The sequence below is a fragment of the Balaenoptera borealis genome, assembly GCF_965194805.1.
Source record: "Balaenoptera borealis genome assembly, chromosome: 3".
Classification (NCBI taxonomy): Eukaryota; Metazoa; Chordata; class Mammalia; order Artiodactyla; family Balaenopteridae; genus Balaenoptera; species Balaenoptera borealis.
The window spans coordinates 134,884,192-134,907,574 of record NC_138866.1 but is presented as its reverse complement, the minus strand read 5'-3'; the positions used below and the strand labels follow the sequence as shown (position 1 = coordinate 134,907,574).

Genomic DNA, 23,383 nt, shown 5'->3' with positions numbered 1-23,383 from the left:
AGTCCCACATGCCTATTTTTGTTTTGTTGCTCGTGGTTTTGGTGCCATAGCCAAGAAATCATTGCCAAGACTGATGTCAAGTAGCTTGTCCACTGTGTTTTCTTCTAGGGGTTTTATAGTTTCAGGTCTTATGTTTACGTTTTTAATTCATTTAGAGTTGATTTTTTTGTGTATGGTGTAGGATAAGGGTCCACTTTCATTCTTTTGCATGTGGATATCCAGTTTTCCCACACTATTTGTTGAAGAGATTGTCCTTTTCCCATTGTATATGCTTGGCTTCCTTGTGGAAGATCAGTTAGCTGCATATGTGTGGGTTTATTTCTAGCCTGTCTGTTCTGTTCCATTGGTCTATATATCTGTCTTTATGCCAGTACCATACTGTTTTGATTACTGTAGCTTTGTGGTATATTTTGAAATCAGGAAACATGATGCCTTCAGCTTTGTTCTTTTTTCTCAAGATTTGTTGGACTATTCAGGATCTTTTGTGGGACCATATGAATTTTAGGATTTTTTTTTCTATTTCCATTTTTAAAAAGCCATTGGAGTTATTTCCAAATAGCTCAGAATAATGCATCCACTCATTTATTGATTTATCCACTCAGTTAGCAGACATACATTGAGCATCTACTGTGAGCAGGGCACTGTGGTAGTGATGACAGCATGGCTTCAGTCGGCTGCTTTGAAGCTCAGATTTACAGAGCTTGGTTCTTTCAGGAATGCTCCATGGTCTTTTAAGCCAGAGTAATTACATGAGAGGACCAGATGTCTGAGTAACTGTTGTGCCTTGCGATAGAGACCCATTTGTTAGAGAGCGTGCAGAACTGTCTTTGTCTTATTACTTCCCTTTGTCTGTTATAACAACTTAATACTCCTTCCTCCCACTCACTAGTAGTTTATTTTAAAATAATATCTACTATCTAATACTTATATGGTTAAATCACTTATCACTTATGAAATGTCACATTTCCTTACCCTTGCTTTTTGTGGGTATTACTTTCTTTTACTTTTTTTTTAACATCTTTATTGGAGTATAATTGCTTTACAGTGTTGTGTTAGTTTCTGCTGTATAACAAAGTGAATCATCTATATGCATATGTATATCCCCATGTCCCCTCCCTCTTGTGTCTCCCTCCCACCCTCCTTATCCCACCCCACTAGGTGGTTGCAAAGCACTGAGCTGATCTCCCTGTGCTATGCAGCTGCTTCCCACTAGCTATTTTACATTTGGTAGTGTATATATGTCATTGCTACTCTCTTACTTCGTCCCAGCTTACCCTTCCCCCTCCCCGTGTCCTCAAGTACATTCTTTATGTCTGTGTCTTTATTCCTGTCTTGCCCCTAGGTTCATTAGAACCATTTTTTTTTTTAGATTCTATATATATGTGTTAGCATACGGTATTTGTTTTTCTCTTTCTGACTTACTTCACTCTGTATGACAGTCTCTAGATCCATCCACGTCTCAACAAATGACTCAATTTCGTTCCTTTTTATGGCTGAGTAGTATTCCATTGTATATATGTACCACAACTTCTTTATCCATTCGTCTGTCAATGGGCATTTGGGTTGCTTCCATGACCTGGCTATTGGAAATAGTGCTGCAATGAACATTGGGGTGCATGTGTCTTTTTGAATTACGGTTTTCTCAGTATATGCCCAGTAGTGGGATTGCTGGGTCATATGGTAGTTCTATTTTTAGTTTTTTAAGGAACCTCCATACTGTTCTCCATAGTGGCTGTACCAATTTACAGTCCCACCAACAGTGCAAGAGGGTTCCCTTTTCTCCACACCCTCTCCAGCTTTTATTGTTTGTAGATTTTTTGATGATGGCCATTCTGACCGGTGTGAGGTGATACCTCATTGTAGTTTTGATTTGCATTTCTCTAATAATTAGTGATGTTGAGCATCTTTACATGTGTTTGTTGGCAATCTGTATATCTTCTTTGGAGAAATGCCTACTTAGTTCTTCTGCCCATTTTTGGATTGGGTTGTTTGTTTTCTTGATATTGAGCTACATGAGCTACTTGTATATTTTGGAGATTAATCTTTTGTCAGTTGCTTCATTTGCAAATATTTTCTCCCATTCTGAGGGTTGTCTTTTCATCTTGTTTATGGTTTCCTTTGCTGTGCAAAAGCTCTTAAGTTTCATTAGGTCCCATTTGTTTATTTTTTCTTATTTCCATTTCTCTAGGAGGTGGGTCAAAAAGGATCTTGCTGTGATTTATGTCATAGAGTGTTCTGCCTATATTTTCCTCTAAGAGTTTTATACTGTCTGGCCTTACATTTAGGTCTTTCATCCATTTTGAGTTTATTTTTGTGTATGGTGTTAGGTAATGTTCTAATTTCATTCTTTTAAATGTAGCTGTCCAGTTTTCCCAGCACCACTTATTGAAGAGGCTGTCTTTTCTCCATTGTATATTCTTGCCTCCTTTATCAAAGATAAGGTGACCATATGTGTGTGGGTTTATCTCTGGGCTTTCTATCCTGTTCCATTGATCTATATTTCTGTTTTTGTGCCAGTACCATACTGTCTTGATTACTATAGCTTTGTAGTATAGTCTGAAGTCTGGGACCCTGATTCCTCCAGCTCCGTTTTTCTTTCTCAAGATTGTTTTGTCTATTTGGGGTCTTTTGTGTTTCCATACAAATTGTGAAATTTTTTGTTCTAGTTCTGTGAAAAATGTCATTGGTAGTTTGACAGGGATTGCATTGAATCTGTAGATTGTTTTGAGTAGTATAGTCATTTTCACAGTGTTGATTCTTCCAATCCAAGAACATAGTATATCGCTCCATCTGTTTGTATCATCTTTGATTTCTTTCATCAGTGTCTTATACTTTTCTGCATACAGTTTTTTGGCTCCTTAGGTATTTTATTCTTTTTGTTGCAGTGGTAAATGGGAGTGTTTCCTTAATGTCTCTTTCAGATTTTTCATCATTAGTGTATAGGAATGCAAGAGATTTCTGTGCATTAATTTTGTATCCTGCTACTCTACCAAATTCACTGATTAGCTCTAGTAGTTTTCTGGTAGTATCTTTAGGATTCTGTATGTATAGTATCATGTCATCTGCAAACAGTGACAGTTTTACTTCTTCTTTTCCGACTTGGATTCCTTTTTCTTCTCTGATTGCTGTGGCTGAAACTTCCAAAACTTGGAAGTGGGCAACCTTGTCTTGTTCCTGATCTTAGAGGAAGTGGTTTCAGTTTTTCACCATTGAGAACAATGTTGGCTGTGGGTTTGTCATATATGGCCTTTATTATGTTGAGGTAGGTTCCCTCTGTGCCTACTTTCTGGAGAGTTTTTATCATAAATAGGTGTTGAATTTTGTCAAAAGCTTATTCTGCATCTATTGAGATTATCATATGGTTTTTATCCTTCAGTTTGTTGATATGGTGTATCACATTGATTGATTTGCGTATATTGAAGAATCCTTGCATTCCTGGGATAAACCCCACTTGATCATGGTGTCTGATCCTTTTAATGTGCTGTTGGATTCTGTTTGCTAGTATTTTCTTGAGGATTTTTGCATCTATGTTTATCAGAGATATTGGCCTGTAGTTTTCTTTTTTTGTGACATCTTTGTCTGGTTTTGGTATCAGGGTGATGGTGGCCTCGTAGAATGAGTTTGGGTGTGTTCCTCCCTCTGCTATATTTTGGAAGAGTTTGAGAAGGATAGGTGTTAGCTCTTCTCTAAATGTTTGATAGAATTCTCCTGTGAAGCCATCTGGTCCTGGGCTTTTGTTTGTTGGAAGATTTTTAATCACAGTTTCAGTTTCAATTTCAATGCTTGTGATTGGTCTGTTTATATTTTCTATTTCTTCCTGGGTCAGTCTCAGAAGATTGTGCTTTTCTAAGAATTTGTCCATTTCTTCCAGGTTGTCCATTTTATTGGCCTAGTTGCTTGTAGTAATCTCTCATGATCCTTTGTATTTCTGCAGTATCAGTTGTTACTTCTCCTTTTTCATTTCTAATTCTATTGCTTTGAGTCTTCTCCGTTTTTTTCTTGATGAGTCTGGCTAATGGTTTATCAATTTTGTTTATCTTCTCAAAGAACCAGCTTTTAGTTTTATTGATCTTTGCTATTGTTTCTTTCATTCTTTTTCATTTATTTCTAATCTGATCTTTATGATTTCTTTTCTTCTGCTAACTTTGTGGGTTTTTTGTTCTTCTTTCACTAACTGTAATGTTAGGTTATTTATTTGAGATTTTTCTTGTTTCTTGAGGTAGTATTGTATTGCTATAAACTTCCCTCTTAGAACTTCTTTTGCTGCATCCCATAGGTTTTGGGTCATCGTGTTTTCATTGTCATTTGTTTCTAGGTATTTTTTGATTTCCTCTTTGATTTCTTCAGTGATCTCTTGGTTATTTAGTAGCATATTGTTTAACCTCCATGTGTTTGTATTTTTTACAGTTTTTTTTCCTGTAATTGATATCTAGTCTCATAGCATTGTGGTTGAAAAGATAGTTGATATGATTTCAATATTCTTAAATTTACCAGGGCTTGATTTGTTACCCAATATATGGTCTATCCTGGAGAATGTTCCATGAGCACTTGAGAAGAAAGTGTATTCTGTTGTTTTTGGATGGAATGCCTTGTAATTATCAATTCAGTCCATCTTGCTTAATGTGTCATTTAAAGCTTGTGTTTCCTTATTTATTTTCATTTTGGATGATCTGTCCATTGGTGAAAGTGGGGTGTTAAAGTCCCCTACCATTATTGTTTTACTGTCGATTTCCCCTTTTATGGCTGTTAACATTTGCCTTATGTATTGAGGTGCTCCTATGTCAGGTGCATAAATATTTACAGTTGTTATATCTTCTTGGATTGATCCCTTGATCATTATGTAGTGTCCTTCTTTGTCTCTAGTGATAGTCTTTATTTTAAAGTCTATTTTATCTGATATGAGAATTGCTACTCCAGCTTTCTTTGGATTTCCATTTGGATGGAATATCTTTCTCCATCCCCTCACTTTCAGTCTGTATGTGTCCCTAGGTCTGAAGTGGGTCTCTTGTAGATAGCATATGTATGGGTCTTGTTTTTGTATCCATTCAGCCAGTCTCTGTCTTTTGGTTGGAGCATTTAACCCATTTACATTTAAGGTAATTATTGATATGTATGTTCCTATTACCATTTTCTTAATTGTTTTGGGTTTGTTATTGTAGGTCTTTTCCTTCTCTTGTATTTCCTACCTAGAGAAGTTCCTTTAGCATTTGTTATAAAGCTGGTTTGGTGGTGCTGAATTTTCTTAGCTTTTGCTTGTCTGTAAAGGTTATAATTTCTCCATTGGATCTGAATGAGATCCTTGCTTGGTAGAGTAATCTTGGTTGTAAGTTTTTCCCTTTCATCACTTTAAATATGTCCTGCCACTGCCTTCTGGCTTGCAGAGTTTCTCCTGGAAAATGAGCTGTTAACCTTATGGAGATTCCCTTGTATGTTATTTGTTGCTTTTCCCTTGCTGCTTTCAATATTTTTTCTTTGTATTTAATTTTTGATAGTTTGATTAATATGTGTCTCAGCGTGTTTCTCTTTAGGTTTATCCTGTATGGTACTCTCTGTGCTTTCTGGACTTGATTGACTATTTCCTTTCCCATATTAGGCAAGCGTTTGAACATAATCTCTTCAAATATTTTCTCAGACCCTTTCTTTTTCTCTTCTTCTTCTGGGACCCCTGTAATTCGAATGTTGGTGTGTTTAATATTGTCCCAGAGGTCTCTGAGACTGTCCTCAATTCTTTTCATTCTTTTTTCTTTATTCTTCTCCCTGGCAGTTATTTCCACCATTTTATCTTCCAGCTCACTTATCCGTTGTTGTGCCTCAGTTATTCTGTTATTGATTCCTTCTAGAGTATTTTTAATTTCAGTAATTGTGTTGTTCATCACTGTTTGTTTGCTGTTTAGTTCTTCTAGATCCTCGTTAAATGTTTCTTTTATTTTCTCCATTCTGTTTCCAAGATTTTGAATCATCTTTACTATCATTACTCTGAATTCTTTTTCAGGTAGGTTGTGTTTTTCATCTTCATTTATTTGGTCTTGTAGGTTTTTACCTTGCTCCTTCGTCTGTAACAAATTGTTTGGTCATTTCATTTTTTTTTTTTTTTTTTGGATGGGTGGTGCTGTATTCCTGTCTTACTGGTTGTTTGGCCTGATACGTCCAGCACTGGCATTTGCAGGCAGTTGGATAGAGCTAGGTCTTAGTGCTGAGATGAGGACCTCCGGGAGGCCTCACTCTGATTGATATTCCCTGGGATCTAAGGTTCTCTGTTAGTCCAGAAGTTTGGACTCTGAGCTCCCACCACAGGAGCTCAGGCCTGACCTCCAGCTTGGGAACCAAGATCCCACAAGCCAGTCACTGAGGGTTCCTCCCGTCCCCTTAGGTGTCCATGGTCCCCCACCGGTGCCTGGTAGGTGCCCTAGTTGTGTCGGTATTACTTTCTTCTGTGAAACCCGTTGACATCAGTAATACTGACATTAATTGCTTACTTATGTTTGGGGTTTTTTTTTCTTTCAGCAGAAGCCTATTTGTTGGCACCAACTTAAGGTAACTTATGAAATTTTGCACGGGTAAAATATTCTTCAACAAATTTAAGTAAATTGTTCTTAATTTTTTCTTTCTCATTGTATCACTAAACAATCATGTACTGACCATCTGCTGGTGCCAAACTCTCTACTAGGTATTAGGGGTTCAATTATGACCAAACCACCTGATAATTCTCTTCCCATACATATCTCACCCCTAACGTTCTAGGGCATGGGCAGATCTAGTAGAGAAGCATGTATATATTTAAGTCTTTGGTTCTGCACACAGAATCTTCCCATGAGAGACAGTCATTAACCATAAATGTAACAAGAAATACCGTATGTTATTAGATGATTCTCACATAATCCTCTTACATGTTAATATGTTCACAGGCTTGGGATTTCATCTGATCGATTCTTTCTAATATTATTTTTCTTCTGGCTTGAATTTCTGTATGAGTCAAGAATATGCTTTTTGTTTCTAATCAGAAAATAGGTTTATAAAGAAAACACCACATTTCTTATGATTTTTGTGGGCTCCAATATATGCAACAACATTGTGATTTTTTTCTTAAAAATAATGGTATTTCTTTATTTTAAAACTAAGCTGAAATTCTCTTTCTTCTGCCTTGCCTATAAGTATGCTCAGAGATTCTAAAACAACAAATGTCATGTCTGATGTTCTTTGTAGAATTTATCGGCATCTTTTTCCTAATTCTAGAGTTTATTGCTTAGCTAAAAGTTTCTCCCCTGAAACTATCATGTCTCTGGTTCCACAGTTCTGTAATTTTTTTAAAGGACCTAACCAACACAAATGCATTGTTAAGGCAGTAGACCTGTTGATGTACTTGTAACAACTTAGATCATTAATGAAGCAAGCAGATACAGTATGCTCTTAGATGAGTTTCCCAAAAGTAAATAAGTACACATATTACTCAGCCATTGAAAAGAATGAAATAATGCCATTTGCAGCAACATGGATGGACCTAGAGATTGTCATACTGAGTGAAGTAAGTCAGACAGAGAAAGAGAAATATTGTATTATATCGCTTACATGTAGAATCTGAAAAGAAATGATACAAATGAACTTATGTACAAAACACAAACAGACTCACAGACTTAGAGAAGGAACTTATGGTTACCACTGGGGAAGGGATAGTTAGGGAGTTTGGGATTGACATGTACACACTGCTATATTTAAAATGGATAACCAACAGGGACCTACTGTAAAGCACAGGGAACTCTGCTCAATATTATTTAACAACCTAAATGGGAAAAGAATTTGAAAAAGAATAGATACAGGAAGGAATTTGGGAAAGAATAGATACACGTATATATATAACTGAATCACTGCTGTACACCTGAAACTAACACAACATTGTTAATCAACTATACTCCAATATAAAATTAAAAGTTGGGTTTTTTTAAAATAAATAAGTACACAGGCTTGGGATTTCTTTGTAGCACAAATATGACAACTCCATGTTACCCAGCCTACCCCCTTGAGCATCATAAGGAGTTAATGATGATCCAGTAAGCATTATGCTTCAGCCAATAACAATCCCATATCTTTATGGAATTGGATTTTTTTGCTTAGAACCTTAATTTTTAATTAAATGGTTGTGGTATGAAGTGCATCACTTCTATGAATGATTTTTCAGTTAACATAATTATCTTTTAAAAAAACAGGAAGAAATAAGTTTAGATAGCTGATCCTCAAAAATGCACTTGCCTTTTAAGATCATTTTGTGCCTGAGTTTCATTTCAATTGTTATTTATACAACCATATATATTCTGGTGTAGCAAATTATCTGAACTAGGGTTCTAACCAACTTTAGTTTTTTTTTTTAAATTAAGGTAATACAAAGTATCTAATAACTTAAAATTCACATAACTTCCTGAGTTAAGAAAATCTCAAAAGTGATGCCTGCCTTTTCATTTTCTTATGAGTATAACTTGCAAAGTAGAAAGTTTTAATTTTGATCAAGTCAAATTTATCCATTTTAATTTTATAGCTAGTGCTTTTTGTGTCCTAAGAAATCTTTACCTACTGCCAAGGTCATGAAGATATTCTCTTATGTTCTCTTCAATTTCATTGATCTGTGTCTCTCTCTCTCAGTCAGTACCAAACTGTCTTGATTACTGTAGTTATATAGTAGGCCTTAATATCAGGTGAAGTGATACTTTCACTTTAATCTTCTCTTTCAAGATTGTCTTAACTATTCTAAGGTCTTTGCTTTTCTGTAGAAGTTTTAGAATAAGCTTATCTTTGTTTCCAAAGAAACAAAGTTTTCAAGGGATTCATCTGTTCTCAGTTGGCAAACTTATTAGTGTGAAGTTGTTTAAGGTATTCCCTTATATCTTTTTAATGACTGCAGGATATGTATTAATATCACCTGTTTCATTTCTTATATTAATTTGTGTTTTCCTTTTTTTAATCTTTGTCAGTCTTGCTAGAGATTTATCAATTTTATTGATCTTGTTAATCCTAGTGAAGGTTTTAATTTCATTGATTTCTCCTCTTTACTTCCTCCTACTAGCTTTGGATTTATTTTGCTCTTTTTTTTTTTTTTTTTTTGGAGGGGGAGTTAGGGTAGAAACTTAGAGTATTGATTTAAGACCTTTCTTATTTTCTAACATAAGCATTTAAAGCTATTAATTTCTCTGTCAGCGCTGCTTTACTATGTCTCAAAATTTTTGTTATGTTGTATTTTTATTTTCATTGTTTAAGTTTTTATACCTTTGAGACTGCCTCTTTAACCCATGGAAAAGATTTACACACTTGGAGATTTTCCTGTTCTTTTTGTTATTGATATCTAGTTTGATTCCGTAATGGACACAGAATGTGCTCTATGATTTTTACTTGCTTTAGACTTAAATTGTTCTTCTTTCTCTCACTTCCTGGGGGAAGCTTACATTATTGATATTAGAGCTTTCTTCTTTTCTAATATTTGTATTTGTGCTGTAAATTTCCCTTTTGTACTGCTTTTGCCTCATCCCAGAATTTTTTGATCAGTTATATTTCATTTTCATTCAGTTCAAAATATTTTGGTCGCTCTTGCCGAGAGTTGTGTTTCGTATCTGCACGTGTCCGCCGCCGCCTCCGCTGCAAAAATGCTGCCGCTGCTGTGCTGCGTGCCCCGCGTCCTGGGCACCGCTGTCGCTGGCATCCGCGCCGCCGCGCCCTCCCTGCCGCTGCTGCCGGCCGCGTCCAGGCTGTGCGCCCGGCCCTTCGGGCTGCTGAGCGTGCGCGCGGGGTTGGTGCAGTTGCCCGGTCTCCTGCGGCCTTGGGGGCCCTGCGGCTGCGGCTGCGGCATTAAAAAAAAAAAAAAAAAAAAAAAAAATTTTAATTTCTCTGGAGCTTGAAAAGAATGTGTGTTTTTCTGTTGTTGGATAGAGTATCTATAAAGGTCAATTAGGTCCAGTTGATTAATGATGTTGAGTTCAACTATATTGTTTCTGATTTTCTGCTTTCTGGGTATTTCAACTGCTTAAAGAGGGGTGTCGAAGTCTCCAACTCTAACAGCAAGTTTGTCTGTTTCTTCTTGAAGTTCTGTCAGTTTTTGCCTCATGTGTTTTGATGCTCTGTTATTAGCTTCATACACTTTTCACATTGTTATGTCTTCTTGGAGAATTGACCCCTTTATTATGTAATGCCCCTCTTTATTTCTGATAGTTTTCCCTGTCCTGAAGTCTGTTTTATCTGTAACAAAATAGCTATTCCATCTTTCTTTTGATTAGTGTTAACATTATATATCTTTCACCATCCCTTTACTTTCAACCAGTCTGCATTTTTATGTTTAAAGTGAGTTTCTTGTACACAGCATTTAATTGGGTATTGTTTTTCCATCCACTCAGTCTCTGTCTTTTCATTGGTATGTTTAGACCATTCACATTTAAAGTGATTATTGATTTAGTTGGATTAATAGCTACTGTGTTTGTAACTGTTTTCTATTTTTTGCATTTGTTCTTTCTTTTCCTACTTCTTTTTGCCTTTTTTGATTTTATTGAGCATTTTATGTGATTCTGTTTTATCTCCTTTCATAGCATATCAATTAAACTTCTTTTCTAAAAATTTGTAGTAGTTTCCTTAGAGTTTACAATATACATTTTAAACAATCTAACTCCACCTTCAAACGATACACTATACTGCTCCACTTGTAGTACAGGTACTTTGTGACAGAATAACCCTAATTCCTCCCTGGCAAACTTCATGACATTGCTGTCATTCACTTCACTATTCATCTGTTGTAATCATGCAGTACATTGTTACCCTTATTACGTGAAACAAGTTATTTTTAGATCGATTGAAAATTATAAAAATAAAAGATTTTATTTAACTTTATTCCTTCTCCAACAACCTTCCTATTTATTTATTTATTCATTTTATTCTGAAGAATGTTTTTATTTTTAAAATTTTTATTGACGTATAGTTGATTTACAATATTACGTTAATTTCAGGTGTACAACACAGTGATTCAATATTTTTATAGATTATACTCCATTTAAAGTTATTATAAATACTGGCTATATTCCCTGTACTGTACAATATATCCTTATAGCTTATTTATTTTGTACATAGTAGTTTATGCCTCTTAATCCCCTATGTCTATCTTACCCCTCCCCCTTTCCCTCTCAGTGGTAATAACTAGTTTGATCTCTATATTTATGAATCTGTTTCTGTTTTGTTACATATATTCTTTGTTTTATTCTTTAGATTCCACATATAAGCGATAACACACAGTATTTGTCTTTCTCTGTCTGACTAATTTCACTTAACATAATACTCTCCAGGTCCAACCATGCTGCAAATGGCAGAATTTCATTATTTTTTATGGCTGAATTATATTCTATTCTGTATATTAGCTATTGTAAATAATGCTGCTATGAACATTGGGGTGTATGTATCTTTTCTTGTTTTCCTTGGTTGTATACCCAGGAGTGGAATTGCTGGGTAGATCTATTTTTATTTTTTTGAGGAACCTCCATACTGTTTTCCATATTGGCTGCACCAATTTACATTCCCACCAGAAGTGTGCTAGGGTTCCCTTTTCTCCACATCCTTGCCAACATTTGTTATTTGTAGACGTTTTGATGATAGCCATTCTGACAGATGTGAGGTGCTATCTCATTTTGGTTTTGATTTGCATTTCTCTGATGATTAGCAGCAGTGTTGAACATCTTTTCATGTGCCTGTTAACCATCTGTATATCTTCTTTTGAAAACTGCCCATTCATGTTTTCTGCCCATTTTTTAATCAGGTTGTTTGGTTTTTGTTTTTGTTGTTTGTTTGTTTTTGATACTGAGTTGTATGAGCTGTTTATATATTTTGGGTATTAACCCCTTATTGGTCATATCATTTTCAAATATCTTCTCCAGTTCAGTAGGTTGTCTTTTCATTATGTTGATAGTTTCATTTGCTGTGCAAAAGCTTTTAAGTTTAAGTAAGTCCTATATGTTTATTTTTGCTTTTGTTTCCTTTGCCTTAGGAAACAGATCCCCAAAAAAATGTTGCTACAATTTATGTCAAAAGTGTTCTGCCTATGTTTTCTTCTAGGAGTTTTATGGTTTCCAGTCTTAAATTTAGGTCTTTAATCCATTTTGAGTTTATTTCTGTATATGGGGTGAGGAAATGTTCTAATCTCATTCCTTTACATGTAGCTGTCAGTTTTTCCAGCACCACTTACTGAAGAGACTGTCTTTTCTCCATTGCATACTCTTGCCTCCTTTGTCATAGATTAATTGACCATAAGTGCATGGGTTTATATCTGGGCTTTCTATTCTGTTCCATTGATGTATGTGTCTGTTTTTGTGCCAGTACCATACTGTTTTGATGACTGTAGCTTTGTAGTATAGTTTGAAGTCAGGAAGCATCCAGCTTTGTTCTTTTTTCTCAAGATTGTTTTGGCAGTTCAGGGTCTTTTGTGGTCATACTGAGTGAAGTAAGTTAGACAGAGAAAGACAAATATCGTATTTCACTTATATGTGGAATCTAAAAAAAGGGCACAAATGAACTTATTTACAAAACAGAAGTAGAGTCACAGATGTAGAAAACAAACTTACGGTTACCAGGGGGTAAGGGGGGGAGGGATAAATTGGGAGATTGGAATTGACATATACACCCTACTATATATAAAACGGATAACTAGTAAGGACCTACTGTATAAATGTGAATGGATTCAGTTCCTCAAAAGAGATTCTTATGTCTTAAGTTGTGTTAAGGCAGAGAGAGAGAAGGTGAAAGCAAAAGAGGAAAGAATACCTTAAGACAAAATTACTTAAACTTTTGAAGACAAAAAGCTAAATTACACCAAAACAAGACAAACAAACAAAGTGGGAACGGCAGTATTATTATTGAACAAACTAAAATTCAAGTTGAAAAGTATTAAATGAAAAAAATAGATTAAAAAAATAAATTTTAGGATTATTTGTTCTAGTTCTGTGAAAAATGTTCTGGGTATTTTGATAAGGATAACATTAAATCTGTAGATTGCCTTGGGTAGTATGGACATTTTAACAGTATTAATTCTTCCAATCCATGAAAAGAGGGTAACTTTTATTTGTATCATCTTCAATTTCCTTCATCAATGTCTTGTAGTTTTCAGAGTATAAGTCTTTCACCCTCTTGGTTAAATTTATTTCTAGGCATTTTATTCTTTTTGATGCAATTGTAGAAGAGATTGTTTTCTTGAATTCTCTTTCTGATAGTTCATTATTAGTATCGATAAGCAACATATTTCTGTATATTAATCTTGTATCCTGCAACTTTACTGAATTCATTTATTAGTTCTAATAATTTGTGTGTGTGTGTGGAGATTTTAGAGTTTTCCATATATGGTATCATGTCATCCCTAGTTTTATTTAGATCTGAATTTTTTACCTATACCCTTTTCCTCTCCCTGAAGAACTCCTTTCAACCTTTCGTGCAGGACAAGTTCACTGGCAATGAATTCCCTCAGTTCTCAGTTTGCTTGAAAAAGTCTTTATACTCCTTTACTTTTGTAGGATAATTTCACTGGATATAAAATTCTAGGTTAGTGATTTTTTTTTTCTTTGAGTGCACTAAATATTTCACTTCACTCCCTTCTTGCTTGCATGGTTCTTATAAGAAGTCTACTGTGTCTTATACTTGTTCCTCTATAGGTAACATTTTTTTTCTCCTCTGGCTTTTTTCTAAGATTTCCTTTTTCTTTGGTTTTCTCCAGTTTGAATATGATATTTCTTTTTTTTTTTTAATTGAAGTATAGGTGACTTACAATGTTGCTATACAGAAAGTGATTTTCAGTTTTATATATATATATATATATATATATGTATATATATATGTGTGTGTGTATATATATATATTCTTTTCTATATTCTTTTCCATTATGGTTTTCACAGGATTATGAATATAGCTCCCTGTGCTATGCAGTAGGACCTTGTTGTTTGTCCATTCTATATTTACTAGTTTGCATCTGCTAACTCCAAACTCCCAATCCACCCCACCCCTCTTCCACTCTCCTCCCCTTTGGCAGCCACATATCTGTTCTCTATGTCTGTGAGTCTGTTCTGTTTCATAGATATGTTCATTTGTGTCATATTTTAGATTCCACATATAAGTGATAGAATATAATATTTCTTATGTGTAGTGTTTTTGTTTTTGATTTTTATCCTGCTTGGTGTTGTTAAGTTTCTGGATCTGTCATTAATTTTGTAAAGTCCTTAACCATTATTACTTCAAATATTTCTTCTCTTTTCTCTCCTTTTCTTTCTAGTATTCTAATTATGCATATCTTGCACCTTTAGAAATTGTCCCACAGATCGTGGGTTTTCTGTTCTTTTTTTTTTTAATTCCCTGTGATAATTCTAACATCTCTGTCATATCTGAGTCTGGTTCTGAGGTTTTCTTTGTCTCTTCAGCATGTGCTTTTCTTGCCTTTTGGCATCTCTTGTAATTTTTTGTTGAAAGACAGATGTATTGGGTAATAAGAACTGAGCTAAATAGGCATTTAGTGTAAGGTTTTATTTTAATCTGGCTAGGAGCTGAGCTCTGTTTTATGTTTGCTGTAGTAGGTACTAGAGGCTTCAGATTGAAATTCAGATTCCTTTAGTGTCCTTTTATGATTCTCCTTGCTTAACTTTGGGCTTCCCTGTATACTCCTCAGAGAGCCTTCATCTTGCAGCTGTTTTTGTTTTTGTTTTTAAATGCAAAATTTTAATGGGAATGCATTTCTCTCATAACATTCTTCATTCTCTCCTATTTTCTCATGACTTTTCTTCCGTACTCCTATATAGTTTAAAAACTAGATCCTCACCTCAATATTCTGTCAAGCCCAGGCTGCACTGTTGGTAAATGAGCTTTAGGAGCATGGTGAGCCCCCTTCCCCCAGCACCCTCAGGACTGCCCACTGCACCCCCTGCAGGCCCCTGGCTGGGCCCAGTAAGATGAACCCAAGGTTTAATAGTGCTGGGATTTTATTTATTTTGCTTTATTTTTTATTTTTATTAATTTATTTATTTTAAAATTTTATTTTAGAGTATGGTTGATTTACAATGTTGTGTTAATTTCAGGTGTACAGCAGAGTGATTCATTTATACATATACATATTTCCATTCTTTTTCAGATTCTTTTCGCATATAGGTTATTACAGAATATTGAGTAATTTCTTGTGCTATATAGTAGATCCTTGTTGATTATCTATTTTATATACAGTAGTGTGTATTTGTTAATCCCAAATTCCTAATTTATCCCTCCCCACCACGTTTCCCTTTTGGTAACCATAAGTTTGTTTTCAATGTCTGTGAGTCTGTTTCTGTTTTGTAAACAAGTTCATTTGTATCATTTCTTTTAGAGTCCACATATAAGTGATGTCATATGATATTTGTCTTTCTCTGTCTGACTTACTTCACTTAGTATGATAATCTCTAAGTCCATCCATATTGCTGCAAATGGCATTATTTCATTCTTTTTTTATGGCTGAGTAATATTCCATTGTATATATGTACTACATCTTCTTTATCCATTCCTCTGTTGATGGACATTTAGGTTGCTTCCATATCTTGGCTATTGTAAACAGTGCTGCAATGAACATTGGGGTGCATGTATCTTTTCGAACTATGGTTTTCTCCAGATATATGCCCAGGAGTGGGATTGCAGGATCATATGGTAGTTCTATTTTTAGTTTTTTAAGGAACCTCCATGCTGTTCTCCATAGTGGTTGCACCAATTTACATTCTCACCAACAGTGTAGGAAGGTTCCATTTTCTCCACACCCTCTCCAGCATTTATTGTGTGTAGACATTTTGATGATGGCTCTTCTGACTGGTGTGAGGTGATACCTCATTGTAGTTTTGATTTTCATTTCTCCAATAATTAGTGATGTTGAGCATCTTTTCATGTGCTTTTTGGCCATCTGTTTGTCTTCTTTGGAGAAATGTTTATTTAGATCTTCTTCCCATTTTTGATTGGGTTATTTGTTTTTTGATATAGAGCTGCATGAGCTGTTTGTATATTTTGGAGATTAATCCCTTGTCAGTTGCTTTGTTTGCAGATATTTTCTCCCATTCTGTGGGTTGTCTTTTCATTTTGTTTACAGTTTCCTTTGCTGTGCAAAAGCTTTTAAGTTTAATTAGGTCCCATTTGTTTATTTTTATTTTCATTACTCTTAGGAGGTGGATGCAAAAAATACTGATGTGATTTATGTCAAAGAGTGTTCTGCCTATGTTTTCTTCTAAGAGTTTTATAGTATCCGGCCTTACATTTAGATCTTTAATCCATTTTGAGTTTATTTTTGTGTAGGGTGTTAGAGAATGTTCTAATTTCCTTCCTTTTTTTTTTACATGTAGCTGTTTAGTTTTCCCAGCACCACTTATTGAAGAGACTGTCGTTTCTCCATTGTATATTCTTGCCTCCTTTGTCATAGATTAATTGACTATAGGTGCGTGAGTTTATTTCTGGGTTTTCTGTCCTGTTCTGTTGATCTATATTTCTGTTTTTGTGCCAGTACCATACTGTTTTGATGACTATAGCTTTGTATTATAATCTGAAGTCAGGGAGCCTGATTCTTCGAGCTCCATTTTTCTTTCTCAGGATTCCTTTGGCTATTCGGGGTCTTTTGTGTTTCCATACAAATTTTAAAATCTTTTGTTCTAGTTCTGTGAAAAATGTCATTGGTAATTTGATTGGGATTGCATTGAATCTGTAAATTGCCTTGGATAGAATTGTCATTTTGACAATATTGATTCTTCCAATCCAAGAACATGGTATATCTTTCCATCTATTTGTGTCATCTTCAATTTCTTTCATCAGTGTCTTACAGTTTTCAGAGTATAGGTCTTTTGCCTCCTTAGGTAGGTTTATTCCTAGGTACTTCATTCTTTTTGATGCAGTGGTAAATGGGATTGTTTCCTTAATTTCTCTTTCTGATCTTTCATTGTTACTGTATAGGAATGCAAGAGATTTCTGTGTATCAATTTTATCTATAATCCACTGTCCTTATGCTGGAGGCCATTTACTCTGGTGGCAAATGAGGGAGGGAAATGTTCTAAATTTTATGATTATATCATTATTTTAGTGGGCCTGTATTTCTAGGCTGTGACCGTCATAAATTTTTCTCATCTTGCATAGTTTGCTTTCCCCTCTTAGGTGGGATGGGCAGGCTAAAGGGGGCTGGGGTGGGAAGAATGCCCTTCTGCACCTGGGATAAGGCTCTGGTAAACTCTTTCTCTGGAGAACAGTCCTTTGTTATGGAGGATGCTCTGGACATGTTACATAATGACTACTCTTTTTCTCTTCCTGAATGAGCGACAAGGGGATCTTTTATGGATTTTCACCATGATAGCCTGTAGGGTTTCTATAGGTAAAACCTAAGAATGTGTGTCACCCTAACATTGCAGCCCCAGGAGTATCTCACTCTCAGGCTTGTCCACACTCAGCCTCCAGCAATTCTAGCATCTTCTGTCCAGGTAAGCAAGTCTCAGCTGTGACTCTGGAGTTACCTGTCTCACCAGATTTTGAGGTTGCAGTTTGCCCTATGACCTCAGTTCTCTGGTGAGTGGAGAAAAGTCGTTGATTTTCAGTTTGTTCAGCTTGTTCTTGTTGTAAGAACAGGAGTGAGGACTTCTAGGCTCTTTATGTCGGAGATGAAACCAGATGTGTTCTCTGTATATAATTTCAGTTCTTTCAAATTTGTGAGGTTTGTTCTTTGGCACAGAATATAGTCTGTCCTGGTGAATATTCCATGGGCTTTTAGAAAAAAAAAAGTGTACTTTGTTGCTGTTGGGTGGAGTGTTTTGTATATGTCAATTAGGTATCTTTGGTTCATTGAGTTGTTCAGTTCTTCTACACCTGTGCTGATTTTCTGTCTGGTAGTTCTATCAGTTGCTAAGAGTAAAGAAGTTGAAGTTCCCACTCTAATTGTGAGTTTATCTATTTCTCCTTTTAGTGCTATTATTTTTTAACAGCTTTATTGAGAGAATTTACATATCATACAATTCACCCATTTAAAGTATACAAATCAGCAGTTTTTACTGTAGTCACAGATATGTGCAACTAATCACAGACAATTTTAGAACGTTTTTCTCACCCTAAGAGAAACCTTGTACCCTTTATCTATCACCTCTCTCTTTCCCCATACCTAGCCCTAAGCAACTAGTTATTTACTTTCTATAGAAATTGATGGATTTCTCTGTTCTAATCCTCTGGATAGGGATAACAGACTTTTCTTGGAGTTTTTCGGGGGGGTTGTTTTTTTTGTTGTGTTTTGTTTTGTTTTTTTGACTCTGCCTGTTGGTGGTTCTGGGTTCGAAGCTCCTACAGCATTCTATCTGGAGTATATGGGAGGCAATAAGGAAGCCTAGGGAGTTTACCATTGCTGTGTTGCCTCTCAAGTCCCAGGGTCATAGTCTGTCTATCTTCATTCTGTCTTTCAGAGTCTTCCAATGCTTGTTTGTTGTATTATGACCAGGGTGTTTTAGTTGTAAGAGAAAGGACCTTGGAAGATTGGGGCTCCCAAAATGTATTTTGCCTCCAGAATCCAAAGGGACCCACAAGTGTGTATCTGTTTCTTCATAGTGGGCAGTTCTGGATGTACCTCTTCTTTTCTGTTTGAAACTTTACCAATGTAGCAGACACCTGAGCTTTTGCAGGCTTTCTCTCTCACCTCTAGTAGGCATGTGTCATATTAAGTATCAGGTGTGCTTGCTACTTCCAGTTTGATTTCTCCTCACCAATACATATATTAATGTCTTAGTGAAGGGACTGTCTTCCTGACCCTCCCAGAGGTTTCCAGGTGGTGGCTGAGCAGGTTAGGCCGCATTGGATCCACTTCAACATTCCCATTTCTCTAAGCCTTTGATCTCCTCCCTCTAGACTGTGCAGTGGAAGTTCTAGCATCTCTGTCTCATTGACTGTAGGCCTCTACTGAATCAAGACTTCTATTAACCATTATAGGTACTCAAACTAACACATTAAATGCTGAGGCCTCATGAAGCACCCTTCTTGGCCTGATCCAACCTTAGACTTATTCTCACTGGCTAATGTATTATACTTAGACTCCATTTCCATGCTTACTCTCCAGATTTCTGCAAATAAAATTTGCAAGATTCTAAAACTCCTTCATGTACATAATCTCTCCCAGGAGCAGCCCTTGCAATTAACTCTCTGAATCATGCTGGGATTTTGCTCTCTCTATGGCCCTAGAGGCAGTGAGTATTGTTCCTGCCTGAAGAAGATAGGAATTTCCTTTTTAGGTAACCACACCAGATGAAGTCAGTGAAATCTTCTTATTCAAGTGAATGCTTGTTTTCTTAGATGGTAAGAAGGGCTGTTTCTGATGTGAAGAAATGTTTAGAGGTTTAAGGTCCTTAGCTTTGTGTCTACACAAAGGTTTCCATCTCAAGTCTTAAGTCCTCACCCCTTCCCAACCAGAACCTTTACCTTAGCATAAGAGACTTAGCATAAATATACTTTTACCTGGCATGTGATTCTGCAGCCTGTACATTCAGGCCTCAGGCATGTCCCTCCCACAGCTTCATAAAATAAGAATTCCTTTAAGGCCACCATAGAAACTTTCTGATTCTTTACCTATGCCTTGAGTTGAGAGTTCAAGAAGGCACTAAGCTTATCTTTTTTTTTTGGAAGGGAGTTGGGATTCGGGGGAATCTCTTAAAGCAGTCAAAAGAAGCCATCTCCCTCCACAATCTTTGAATTCACCATGATGCCACAGCAATCAAGTGCCACAGCAGTTGATCTCCCAGTGCCTTACCCTCCACTGGCAGTCTTAGTGATAATTTGAGTAATCGTGATACCACAACTTCGAGTAATCAGTGATGTCCCACTTTTCCCTGGTAATGAGGTCATTCATGCACTCACCAACCCAATCCCAGAATCCCACTTTGATGGACTGTTTCCTTAGGCTACTCCCTACTAAATCAATCAGGGTACTGGCCGGAAAACACAGATAAGCTGGGATTTTGAAGAGAAATTAATGGAGAAAGACTATTTACAGAAGTTCAGGCAGGGTTCAGAGCACCCACAGGATGATAAAGTACCTGGGAACTTACAGCAGTAGGAAGGTTTACCATTCTTAATCTTTTGGCATGAAGGACAAAGGAAGATCTGGAGGCTGTTGAGACTTAGAGCCAACAGGAGGGGCTGCCCAATAAAAGCTCTGGTCAGAGATGTAGAGATGGAGTGGGATAGAAATAGTCAACCTTTCCATAAAAGCAATGAAAAAACTGGCAAAACTTGTCAGAATTGAATTTTTCAGAACTCTGGAAATTAACAAAAGGCTTACAGCAATCCAGAATGCATTTATTCAAGAAAAATGACTGAATCTCAGAAAGAACAGAGACCTTTGTGATATTTTAACCCATAGTCCCATCTTCTAGTCTTAACCTTGAAAACCAAGAATCTGCCATCACAGTTAAAACCAGCAGCCGGGCAGCAACTGGAAAGGGGTGGAAGGAAGTTGGAGCATCTTCAAAGGGTGTTTCACTGAAAAACCCTACTTGCAAGCCTGTCTTTATTTCCTCAGTCAGAGATCACCAGCACAAAAAGCCTCTTCTCTGAGGGTATTTGTCAAAAATTGTCAAAACAATTACAGGCAATTGCTTAACTTCACAGATGCCTGAGGCAGTGGGTAACTGTTGGGGCAAACAATAGACTAGCCATAAAGCTGAAAAGGAAAATTGGGGGAGTAAGGTTTCCACAGGGGCTTTGAAAAGCACTAACATATTCCTAGGAGTATCTAAGGTCATGTGCATGCAAAGGGATGTGAGCATGCTCAGAAAAGACCCAAGAAGGCCCTGAGCTCTCACCTCTGCTTGCAGGAAGTGAGACTCTGTGCAAGCAGGAAGTGAAGGCTAAGGCAGAGTTGTCAACTGCCTGGTTGAGTGTTGAAAAGTGTGACTGGAGCCTAGTGAGAACTAGAGCCATACAGGAGGGTCCATCCAGGGGAGCTTTATCCTCACATCAGCCAAACCTAGCTGGAACCAGTTGGTAAGGGAATCCTGGATTAGTACAAAAATCTAAGGCAAGAGAACCCATAGAAATAGGTCTAGCTCTTGCCTTGAGATCTTTGATCATCCAAGATGAAATAATGGCAAAGCTTTTTTTGCATGATTGTGGTGGCCCAGGGAAAAATAAAGCCCACGGAGAAACAAAATTATCAATGGTTGCCAGAGACTTGGCAGGGGGTTTGGGGGATGGGGGTTGGCTGCAAGTGGACACAAGGAACATTTGGGGATATGAGAAGTATTTTATATCTGATGGTGGTGTTAGTTAAATAATTGCACATATTTCAAAACTCATTCAACTGTACACTTAAAATGGGTGAATTTTATTGTATGTTTGTATGTAACTATACCTCTATTAACTAGACTTTTTATAAAAAAGAAGAAAAAGAAAATATTCAACTTTTCTCTCTTCCTGCCCTTTACCCTCCTGCTGTGCCTCCCTTGTGCTAATTCAGCCTGAAACCAGCAATCAGGCAGCTTTGGAGGTTGGGTCTGTAGAGGTCACCTTCTTGGATTACAGAGAAAGGCAAAGACTGAGTTGAGGGGTGGAGAAAAGAGAAAACAGTCAGCACAGGGAGTCCTGTGAAAACAACAGTAGATTAATCTCTCCTCACCAGAGGATAGCACTTCTGGTGGGAAAACAAGGCATCCAACAACTGGAGCTGCCCAGACTGGGATCAGAGGGCTCATGACTCGCTGCAGAAAGATGCCAAGCAGGAGTCTGAGATGGGATTCCTCCGCTGTGTGGGAGAAGACCCTCAAACTACATGATTCAGATTCTAAAATTACCTCTATAAGCAATCTGTGGGCATACATTTGTAGGATAAATTCCTTAAAATTATGTTTTTTAAGTTCTTCGATATATATGTGTTCTAGCTAAATTGGTGACTTTTTCTATTACATGATTTTTATAATGTATTTAAAATTCTGTCATTGCACTGGTTCTAGTAAGCCGAATTCAGACTGTAACATGGAAAAAGCTTACTTTTCCTTAGCTGCTAACATAGGGATGTTACGTCATCTGAAAACTGCTAATAAAATAAGCATACACATACCTCACCTGATTCCAGTGCTCAGTTTTAAAAGGAATTTACATTTCTGTTGTGTACTCTGTTGACCATACCTAATCCTTTATTTTAACAAAGGAAAAGACTGTCTCTAATGGAAAGAATTCTGAGACTTTCCTTTTGAACTCACAGTGTCCTTCTCCCCCTCTTTCCCCTTCCAGGAGGACAACTGTGAGTTTTGTGGCTTACTGCTGCTCCACCCAGTGTCTGCAGACTTTTGACCTACTGAGTTGATAAACACTCAAGAGCCTCAGGAGTGTTGCCAGCTTGACACTGCATTTGTCTGCATATCGCACAGTGTGACAGAGGGACAGGAGAGTCCAGCCAGGCCCAACAGGCCCTTCCATCCTGTCCTGTCACACTTGGAGACTGCAGGACTCTAGAAATGTCATGATCGAGCTTCAGAGCTGAAATGCCTTCACCCTTCCCCCAAGTTGGAATATATCCTTCCCCAAATTAAGAACCCTTTGTCTTCCGTGTTTTTCTTTTATGTCAGCGAGTCTCTTATGCAGACTATTTAGTTTGATGTGCCTCCCCAAATCTAATTTAGAGCAAGTTTAAGCTCCCTGAAGAACTGTAATTTGATAATACAACCAAATTAACTTTTGAACACACATACTTTCAGTGGTATCTGTAATCTTCTCATCTCTCTTTTTTTCCCAGAGAATTATTCCCCAGAGGTTATTCTCCATGTTTTTAACAAATTTCAGTAAACCCTGTGACCTCAATAGTATTGAATAGCAGTGTGTGTGGGGCGGGGGTGGGGAGGGGGGCGGGGGGGTGCCTGAGTTGGCTTCCAAGTTAGACTCCAGTAGGGGCTTCACGAGGGTCCTAGCACACACCCTCTGGAAAGTTACAACCTTGTTTATAAAGTTTTGCAACATATTAAGAGACTTTTGTGAGGGGTTTTAAAAATAAAACTGTAGATTATAAATGAAATACACACTTATTTTGAAAAACTACAGAAAAATAATTTTTGAATTTATTTCCTGATAAGACTTTTTTATATGAGAAGAGGGACATACGAGGCTTTAAAAGATCTGATCCTTTTCTTTCTAGATTTAAACATTTTCTGGCTACTGAGAAAGGGAGAGAAAAAACACATTAAAATATGATCTCTGGTGTTTCTTGTTAGATGGGTTATGGTTAAATTTATATTGACTTTGAAACATTTTTGTTACATATGATAAACAGGCTTCAGCTACTTCTGCTACTAGTTTTTAGCAAGATGATTCTAAGTACAGCCTGTGCACATTTATTTAAATACCTGGTGCATTAGATCATCTTCATTTTGACCTTAGGTTT

At 36.7% G+C, this 23,383-nt stretch overlaps 1 protein-coding gene across 7 annotated transcripts in view; it reads left to right on the top strand.

Moving 5' to 3' along the window:
- The window catches only part of LRRC28 (leucine rich repeat containing 28), a 172,785-nt gene extending 150,244 nt beyond the window's left edge, over window positions 1-22,541 (top strand). For 4 of the 7 annotated variants that reach the window (XM_082387098.1, XM_082387099.1, XM_082387095.1 and 1 more), the window contains 2 exons: window positions 6,508-6,534; window positions 22,240-22,541. In XM_082387098.1, coding sequence (XP_082243224.1) covers window positions 6,508-6,534; window positions 22,240-22,312 — 100 coding nt within the window. In that variant the 3' untranslated portion in view covers window positions 22,313-22,541. The remainder of the gene's footprint in view (window positions 1-6,507; window positions 6,535-22,239) is intronic. The other 3 variants (XM_082387101.1, XM_082387100.1, XM_082387097.1) reach the window with 1 other exon arrangement.
- The last annotated feature ends 842 nt before the right edge of the window (window positions 22,542-23,383 follow it).